Source organism: Montipora foliosa, chromosome 12, assembly GCF_036669935.1.
Source record: "Montipora foliosa isolate CH-2021 chromosome 12, ASM3666993v2, whole genome shotgun sequence".
NCBI classification, from domain to species: domain Eukaryota; kingdom Metazoa; phylum Cnidaria; class Anthozoa; order Scleractinia; family Acroporidae; genus Montipora; species Montipora foliosa.
The window spans coordinates 4,176,253-4,186,252 of NC_090880.1; the positions used below are offsets into that span (position 1 = coordinate 4,176,253).

At 41.5% G+C, this 10,000-nt stretch overlaps 1 protein-coding gene across 3 annotated transcripts in view; it reads right to left on the reverse strand.

Moving 5' to 3' along the window:
• Positions 1-10,000, reverse strand: part of LOC137978382 (baculoviral IAP repeat-containing protein 6-like) — a 65,998-nt gene that overhangs the window by 6,775 nt on the left and 49,223 nt on the right. For all 3 annotated transcript variants that reach the window (XM_068825269.1, XM_068825270.1, XM_068825268.1), the window contains exons 33-39: positions 9,193-10,000; positions 8,020-8,263; positions 6,438-6,594; positions 4,077-4,245; positions 3,075-3,282; positions 1,654-2,036; positions 669-898 (exon numbers count right to left, since the gene is read on the reverse strand). The exon at positions 9,193-10,000 is cut by the window's right edge and continues 880 nt beyond it. In XM_068825269.1, the coding sequence (XP_068681370.1) occupies positions 669-898; positions 1,654-2,036; positions 3,075-3,282; positions 4,077-4,245; positions 6,438-6,594; positions 8,020-8,263; positions 9,193-10,000 (2,199 nt within the window). The remainder of the gene's footprint in view (positions 1-668; positions 899-1,653; positions 2,037-3,074; positions 3,283-4,076; positions 4,246-6,437; positions 6,595-8,019; positions 8,264-9,192) is intronic.

Sequence of the window (10,000 nt, forward strand, 5' to 3'; positions counted from 1 at the left end):
AGTTCGCTTTCAATTAAAAACCACATCCAACACTTCTCCTCGACCAAGTCTTCATGCATGGAACGGCTCCCGGGCAATACCCCAGACAGTACTATTGTTCTTTCTTTCCGAGCAAAGCTGTGCTTTCAGTAATCTCTCCTGCCAATTTTTTACTCGTTGTAATAATATTTAATATGTTTTCTCCACTATTTCTACATGCAACAGAACGATGTTACGTTGTATCTTCTCTTTTCTGGGTCCTCTAAATCTGCATGTCACTTTGTCTGTGCCTGGCCTGCAAGCAAGCTCTTCGGTTGAAAATGGCGGGCGGTCGAAATATAGGGGTTTGGTAAACTAGAAACCAAGCCCCTACATTTCGACCGCGCGACATTTTAAACGGAAGAGCCTAGTCTGTGCCTTGAGGTAAAAAAGTCACTTTCTGATCTCTTCCAAACAGTCGTGGAAATGAGGAAATGATAGGACAACTCCAAGGTATTTTCAAAGGCACCCCCTCAGTTGTCAAAACCAGTGTAACGACTACCTCTAGCTACCTCACACGAAAAAGAAAACAAAATTCCAGTTTGACAAAAAAATTAACCCATAAAAATGTGCATTTCACACAACGGTCAAACACGCTTGTACATTTTTCATTTCTGGAGGTAAGCGTCATGTACATGCACATCAATTACCTTCATTACATCCAGCCTCTCTTTATCGCAGCGCACGAACACACTTGAACTGTAAGACAGCGGAAGTGACGTTGCAAGTGACGACACTTCTTGAGCTAATCTTCTGGCTCGCACCATGCCTCCGCTACCACCACTAGTGGCCGCTGACCGCACTGAAGATGCGAAGTGGTAGCCACCAGAATCAAACTCCACTTTTCCACCCTCTTTCTCAAGCACGATCTTATGAGTTCCTGTAGACCAAGGACGAAAGCATGAGAATCTAAAGATCATACAATAGCCCATTTCTGAGTTGCTACATGCCTCAGCTTCAAAGCGAGTCCTGGTGCACAATCATTCAAATGGAAATGAGTTGTGTATTCTTATGCAAATCAAACTCATTTCCCTTACAATAGTTGAGCACCAAGACTCATCTCAAAACCGAGACAAACAGCAACTCGGAAATCGCCCATTGCAGTCAGGCTTAGTACACTGGCACCAGCAAACAGTCAACAGGATCCTAGACATTAGTATCACGCTACTCTGGTAACAAGTAAGATAATTTTTGAATGTAACTTAAGAAGTTACAGTTCACTTCTAAGCTACAATCTAACTTCTCCAAACCAGAATACCATCAAACTATTTCTGATCGTTAATCTGGTTCCAATGTGACTTTCGTGATTTGCAAGGATCGTAAAAATTACTTGTGACTTGTCATTTCAATTGTCTTCATTGAAAGAGGAGATATCACAATAACTGGCTCAAGATAAATTATAGGGATTAATACTCAGCATCAATGAAAAACGCCCATCCGCCATTTTTTCAAACAATAAAACCACGAAAACTTATAAACTTTTAATGCCTCGAAAGAGAAGACAATCTAGAGATCGTGGGTTTCATAAATTAACTACCGGTACGCAAAGAAAATTGTTCCAAGGCTGGAGTTACCCGTAATAAACACACAAACGAACTGAACCACACAAATTTATATTTCGTTAAAAACGCTCACCAAACTGCAAAGGCCTCATTCTGGCCAAGTACTTCTCCTCAGAGGAGAGGGATGTGGGTTGTTCGACAGAATCTTTCTCGGCCCCTTGAACAATCTTATTACAGCTGCTCTGTTGGGCATTGAATTCTTGAACTAACTTTTGCGTCAATTTGGCCGTTTCCTGAATATCAGGTATTAATTGTGCGAGCCCCTCAGCTTCTGGGTCCTTCTTGTCCTCTCCGGTGCCTTGTGACTGAGCTGCTTGTCCGACAGAACTTGGTCCTCCTATGATACTTGGCACTGATGTGGTGCTCTGCTCAGCAGCAGTACTTGGTCCTGCTGTGGCATTTGATGCAGACGAATTACCAGATCCATTTGACCCTTCTTTTTTTCCTTGTGTTGAGCTGGTAAATAAAACAAGAGCGAAATTCGTCTTTCCGCAGTTTCACAATTAGAAATCAAACACTCAACAGTTTTCGTGGTTTTATTTATCACAGCAAAGATAGAAACGAAGGTGATGAGAAATCCAAGAAAAAAGTCATTCAAAGTAACATGGACAAAAAACAGTCTGTTTCTATGTTTACTTTTGCCTTTTTTCGCCTTTCGTATCTACTTGAATTCATCTAGAAAGAGAGAAAGGTCTTCCAAAGAATGAAGGTGTGAAGTTTCTTATTGAAACATTTACAGACCCCGACTGAACTCCTGTAGCTAATTAGGACTCAATGCGCGAGCTAAATCACCATAATGGCCAACAGATCGCAATATGCGACACGTGTCCGTGAAAAAAGGTGTTTAAGTTTGTCAGATGCGTACTTATGATGACTCGTTATCAAACATGTCATTGAACGTTTTTAGAAAAATTGCAAATTGCAATGTCAACATTTGACCAAATAGGTTTTTTAAGAAAATTACAAATCAAATCAACTCAAATGGGATGAGACAAGCACACTAGAGTGCCCAGAAAAATTCGGAGCAGTTTACAAGGAGCCAACAAAACAAGGTTTGTTATAGAGGTTAAGCTTCGCGAGGATTTGCTGTAAATTGCAAACGGCACACTACTGCTTTAGTTATAAAACCAAAAAAGTGCTCTCATTCTGGTTTAGTTCGTTCAGTTCAGTTCTTCCTGAAATAACTTTGGCTAACAGTCAAGAAATGGGCTAACATCAAATAGGCTTCATCGAATTTGGTCAAAGTGCAAATTTCAGACCGAGATTTGTCAGTCCCCATAGAGAGCGAACTTAACCGAAAAGTGAAGCCGCATTCGAGAATCGAACCAGCTACACACTACATAATAGTGGATGACTTGTGTACTACACCAATTATGCATCCTAAAAGATCGGTTATGAACCCACTGATATATCTACTCCAGTAAGGCTTACAATATTCACAAAGCTCTTTATTTTTACAAAAGTTGCCAAAGAGTCCCAACTCAAAAAACTTACCGTAACGTTTTGGAGTAAGTGTCAACACAATGTTTCATCTTCTCAAGAAGGCTCACTATGCAAGGTGTATCTGACGAAGATCCGTCATTGCGAGACAAACCATTTGATTGAGGAAGTAACAGAGGCAAGAGCACCGGGCACAAGGCCACTGCACGAAGCACCTCTAATACAGCTTGGTACAGAGGAACATGGCGGGCCATATCCAAAACTGTTAGAGAAATCAAATGATCGAAGTGTTACCAAAGCCATTAGTGCCAAGAAAATGCGTGCAAGTGTGACATTTTCGATTTCAAGGCCGCATCTTCTTTTCACAATAGTCCATTGCCACATTCTTTTGATGGTTGTAGTGTTTCTCTCACTCGACCAGCAGTCACGATGCTTGATTTAAACAAAGGAAAAATTTGCATGAAAAGTAACGTTCAATGGTTTACTCTTCAAAATGAAATGGCCGCTGGGAAGGCAAGAGAACCTTTTTTCAAATGAAATAGCTTGAAAGAGAGGTTCTGAGGACAAAGACAAAGGAAAGTGGATGATATGCAAATATTTTTCACATTCATTCCAACGAGTTATTATAATTTTTGTCCTCACTGCCTCACTATCAAGCTGAATATTTGATATTTCGAAAACGGCCTGTTAAACAAATTTTCTTACTTCACACTTCCAGTCACTCCCAAAGAGACTGTGTGCACTCTCTCAAAACCTAATTTATAGACCTCTTACAAACCTCCTTTACTCGCCCTATTGTAAGGAACGATCAACGTTTTTTGCCAGTTCAATTCGTGGCACGAGAAAAATTGAACCCGAAAAGAGGCGGTGAAAATGAAAGTTTGCAAGATATTCACTACATCTCAAGACTGAATCAAGTTTTGTTTCATCGGCCCGTGCTGAACAAAAAACAAAGTAGGGCACTTGATTCAAAATTGCACGCAAACGATAAGTGTTGCTTTCCTTCAGAAGCCGAGAAAAACTGTGTTAAGTAAAGTAGAAATAAGAGATACAGACCAGAATCATTCCTTAGGTAGGAGGAGAGAGCAGGAATGAGGCATGACTCTTCGAGTAAACCCAGCAGCTGTTCAGGAACACTGAAGATTCGTTCACTGCTTGATTGGGAAGATTCGGTTTCTTGGTTCCTGCTGTCTTTTCTGAAGGGTCTGATGTAGCTTGCAAGGACCTAAAAAAATAATGACACAGTGACCAAACAGTGGCTTCGGCTGAGAGATCACTGGTAAGGTTCAATATACTCTGATCTTCTTTGAATGCATTCTTCTGGAAGAATACCGTTCATCCTGGTCCGGACTATAGGATGATGAGAAACAGTGGAATGAACATTTTCAATGCGATTTTCGCAGGTTAAGTGTTGTACTGTATGAACTGCCAGGAGATGGTTGCTATTTGGCCAATACGATTGTTATTTATTATTATAAGTAATAGTTGCGGCGGTGGTAGCGGCAGCGTCAACAGCAGCAGTAGTAGCAGTAGCAGTAGTACTGGTAATAGCAGTAGCATCATCATTATAAATATCATCATCATCATCATCACCAGTGGAAGGTAGGGACACGAAGACCATTAACACTTCATAATCGTAGTCCAGCTGGCCTAGCAACTAGCACACAGAACAGTCTAGAACTGCCCTTAGCGTGACATTTCTGCAGGCCGCGGACTCTTAAGGTGGTGCAAACCAGTTTCAACACTTGAAAAAAACGTTCTTATTAGAAGGATTGACACTACAACACTTCATCACTTAACAGGAATGTTATGGTACCATATCAAACACCAATTATTGCTGAAAAGGATTCGGTCATTTTTGTGACGTTAAAGTTACCGGGGCAACGGGAAAGCCTTGCAAAAACATACCATATTTTGGCTTTAGCTGCTCACATCTCAAAAACGAACTCGGTGATCCCCATTTTTTATCTCTGAATCGAAATGTAATCAGCATGCCAGAATGAAACTTTCTGCAAAGTTTAAAAACATTCTGTGGAGCGGATTCAGAGCCACCTTAAATAATCTAAAATTTAAGGTAGCTCTGAATCTGCTCCACAGAATTTTTTTAAATTTTGCAGAGACTTTATCTTGGCCTTCTGATCTCTTTTGTGCAATAAAAAAATTGGGGCCACCGAGTTCGTTTTTCAGATACGAGCAACTGAAGCCAAATATAGGCTGTCTTTGCAAGGCTTTCCTGTTGCCGTGGTAACTTGTTACGTCCCAAAAATGACTGTATCTTGTTCAGCAATAATTGACGTTTCACATGATACCATAAAACTGCTGTTACGTGATAGAGTGTTGTATTGTCAATCCTCCTAATGACAAGGTCTCTTGAAAGTGCTGATACTGGTTTGAGCCACCTTAATTCCGTTCATTCGGATCGGAAGCAAAATAAAAAGAATGCTGGTGTGTGTGTTCAAACCGAAAACGGAAGAGGCTCCCAAAAACACAACTACCAGATTTTCTGCACATTTATTGTCCCAAATAGTCTCAAGAGAATAGCCCATTTCCGAGTTGCTGATTGCCTCGGTTTCAAAGCGTGTCCTGGTGCATAACGATTCAAATGGAAATAAGTGGTGTATTTTCATGCAAATTGAAACTCGTTATCATTAGCATGGTTTAGCACCAAGACTCGATTTGAGCCAGAGGCAAACAACAACTCGGAAATGGCGTAACCACTCCAATAATAACTAAGAATGAGCCCAACAAATTGACCTGCTCCCAACTGTGTGGCTTCATAGCTCAGTTGGTAGAGCATCGCACCGGCATCGCAGAGGTCATGGCTTTCAATCCAGTTGAAGTCAACTGACTTTGGCAGGTGTCTACAAGAGACAATAAATGCCAAAATTGTGCAGATACTTGAAGTGCGAGGATCACTGCTATCTTTCGTCAGGAACCCATGACCCGGAGCCTACAACTCTACTGTGTCCGTGTAACGGCGTTTTCACAGCCCAAGTTATTTTTAGATTGAATTTCCCGCGAAGGAGACTCCCACAGGATCCCGATGACCAATTACAAGAAATTAAGCTGACGTCATAGGGTCACCGAACCGGAACTGCCTTTGTTTTTTGACCTAATTCGTGGGAAGGGCTAGTCTAAAAATAAACCTACTTGTGAAAACGCCGTTTCACAGACGCTGTATGGAAGTTGCACGTTCCAGATGGGCTCCTGCTTTCGTCTATAACTCACACCTCAAATATAATGTTAACCTAATCGAAAGGTGAAGCTATATCTCGCAGATCACGAACCAAATGAAGAACGAACACTTCCTCCTAACGAGGAACCATTTCATGCACGCCAAGAGAGCGCCAATTGTTTTATCATCTCCCAACCATCACGCGTAAAATTTTTGCCATGTACAAGTTGTCGGTACATTACCTGCAGTAGACACGTGACATGTTCTTCTTCAGCTTTTTGTTTCAACATGGCTTGTTCCACATCCCAGCCCGATGATGTTGGTCCCGTGCCAAACCCCGTTCCTTTGGCCCAGTAACTTCTCTCATTTCCTGATACTAAGTCGCTGTCTCGGCACACACTGAATAACAAACACACACATTTTGGGTTTGGGTTAAGAGCCCGGGTGCCCGTATCCTGAAAGTCCCAAAAATCTTCGGGCAAAATCCCGAAACGAAAGTTGGAAAGATTACCGCAGTTAGTTGCAAAGGAAGCCCGAAAAAACCCAGGCTTGAACGGGATATCGATCATACGGTCGTACGGGATAAACTTGAACTCGCTATTGACCAGCACCAAGCTAAGTTGGTAGAGCAAGTGTAGCGCAAAATGCGTGGTTATGGGTTCGAATCTCCGTTGGGCCTGGCGTTTTTCAGCCTTGCTTGCAAAGGTCGCTGATTTAACTGCATGTGACAATCTTTTCATTACAACAATTCTTCTTTTTGTTCGGATTTCAAAACTATGTTAACTAAACGCTAAGTGACTGCCTTTTTAAACAGGTATTTTCCTATTTAATGGTTTAACATTTGTAACTTTAAAAACTTGAGAGAGTGGATCGAGGAGAAAATGACGTCAAAGACTCACTAGTTTAAAACTCGTCTGAATTAATATGCAGCAAGGGAGTTTCGGACTTTCAGACTTTTAAACTCGTGTTTTGCATCTATGATAAGCTGCATTTACAAGGTGAAACTTTAAGCTGGTGAGTAAATAATGTAAACCCTCTGAGGTCCAATCGGTCAGATCTGAACGAGAGTAATGGAGGACCGCGAAATACAAAAAGTACACTCACAGGCTTTGGATAAAAATCAAAGCTCAAATTTTTTCCAGAATGTTTTTAAACAAACACACTTTCAAAATCTGAAGAAAAAAGGAAGTGATATTTTTTATAATAGTAACACTTTGGGGTGGCTTCAAAATCGAATTTTTAATTATCCCACAGGAGCCAATGAACTAATAAATGAATGACAGAGAAAACAATGGAATTTTTTTTTAAAGAATCCCAATGGGTCAGAGGCAAACCAGTTGACTATTTACAAGCGCAGCTGACAAGTTGAACCAGGGATCATAGCTTGTGGTCAAAACAGTTCTTGAACTGGGATCTTGGGATCTCAAGGACGGCGACTTAATCCTTTACTGATAAAGTTATCGTTACATCACAAACAAGATGATTCTGAGGAAAAATTACCTTCATCCAAGCCACTTGCCATGCACTTGAAAAACGTTGGGCCGACTTTTTTTAAGATTACCCAAATGCAATCTGTTCAACGTTGTTCATTTGTGTCCATCCATGCTTCTCTTTCCCTTTGCCTATTTCTTTTAGGTTGTTGAACAGTTTTGAGTGGTTATTGCAATGGTTCATTCTGTTTTGGGCATTTTGAGTGTCACGAAATTACATTGTTTTGCGTGACATTGCCTCTTTAACCACTCAGCCAAACGAACGTGACAGTGAAGGTGTTTTTAGTTAACAAGCTAGTTTACAGGCGTACAAATTTCATGATCGTTTATTTACCTTCCAGTCAGAGCCGACAAAGCTTGTAACGCCAGCTTGTGTGAGTGGTTTGTGGCACGGGGCTTGTGGTGACTAAGAACGGCCAGACACAGTAACACCATCTGGATAGCGCCCACCTCAATGGCTGCTCTCTGCACGGACATGCATTCCTGCGGAGACACAGCGCTGGTTTGGAAAAGAATGCACAACACTTGGAAAGGTAGTGTGGCTAAACTGCTTGCGACGGGAGATGACAAAATGGCTTCTGGAAAGAATAAATTGTTTTAAAAAAAGTTAATGTTAAAAACACAACTGTAAAAGTCTGAAATAGGTGGGGAAGAAAACCTTCACTTATCGGGGAATACACGTAGCATTTTTGATTATGACACTGCGGGTTACACTGCGGGTTACGCCCTAGGGCGCGACAAGAGGGCAATAAATCACATAACCCATACCACCAGGCAAATAAAACTTACATCAGCATAATTAACAATTAGATTATGAGCTCGAGATTTCTATTAACCAGGAATAACAGCCTATACAATAATTTCACCTTGCGAACAACAAACATTCATTCGCTTTTACTAGGGCATATTTTAAAGACAAATTTGCAAGAGCAGGTAATGGGAGATATTTCTGTCCTAAGGAAAACAAGGGAAGGAACTCAGTGAATCATAAGGGGATATAGTGGATAACGTTTGGCTTGTTTGCTCATGCGATTTTGATTTTTAAATCATGATTAAGTTCGAAACCCTGCAATATTCGCATAAAAATAGCGGTAACAACGCACCTTATTTGAGGGCTATAAAAGAATCCAGCGACGTGATGAAAGAGTCAGAAACCATAACATTAACCGGAACCATAAAAGTAATACATGATGATTTTAGGCTTAAGGGCACAGATTGTGACGCGTACGCAAAGTACCATGATCGAGTCGTTTGGGAGGTTTTCACGTGACGTCATCGCCGCCATGTTGGTGGACGAAAACAAAAGATTTCTCACTAGCTTCTTTTTGCTCGTCCACCAGCAACTGTACATTACACTAGTGTTATCTGTCTCTAGAGATTGGTCGAAAGCCATCCATTGGACATGTGTGCCTTATTTGAGAGAACAATTTTTAATTGCAACTTCACAGCCACAAAAATTGCATAAAGATGCTTCAATAAAAATCACAAGCATTAATGGGCATCTCACCTCCATTCCCATCCTGCTTTGCACCCAGCAACAGTCTGAGAAGATACCGGGCTCTGAGACGATCTTGAAGCAGTGCCTTGTCGTAACCCGGAAGGCGAATGAACAGCCCAAATGCCACAAGGGAATGAGCTGGCACGGTGCTTAAGACCGATGCTGGAAGCGATACCAAAGGCAGCGGAAGTCGGGTAGGGTACGGAGGCACGCGATGTGGCCGACCGATCTCACTACAACTCAGTTCGTCACTTAACGAATCGACAGTTGAAGGCATGATGGTATGGCAAGGCAAGTGCATTGATATCTTTGCCAGTCCGTCGTGTTTCGCAAAGATGTCCAATGAGGTCAGCAACGGGGAAACAGTCGAAGGTGAGTCGTCGCAATTCTTTCCTTCCAGCGTCCTACAGCTGAGTTTAAGAACGGAACTGCCAAAAGCAAATCCTCTGTTTAATAGATTACGCAGTAACTGTGCAAGTGTCCATGATTGTGGCAAAGGCATCTCACCGAATTCTTCATGATAAAATGAACAGGAAAGCTTGTTCGTTTGATTTTGATTAGCAACCGACGCAGGATTGCTTTCCCTGGAAGCCTGCGCTTCACTTTTTTCAGTTCTCTTGCTTTTTACATTCAGCCCTGCGACAAGACTAACCGATTCCAGAAATTCAAATCCCTCGTAGAGTCCAAATTCATTTGGGTCCGCTATGCCTTCAACACTTACTGGTTTTGAAGTTTTTTCCTCTGGAATTGGTTCATTTGGTTTGTCCAATTTAGGCAAAAGGATTTGCTGGGCTAATTCTTTAAGGCTCCACGACAA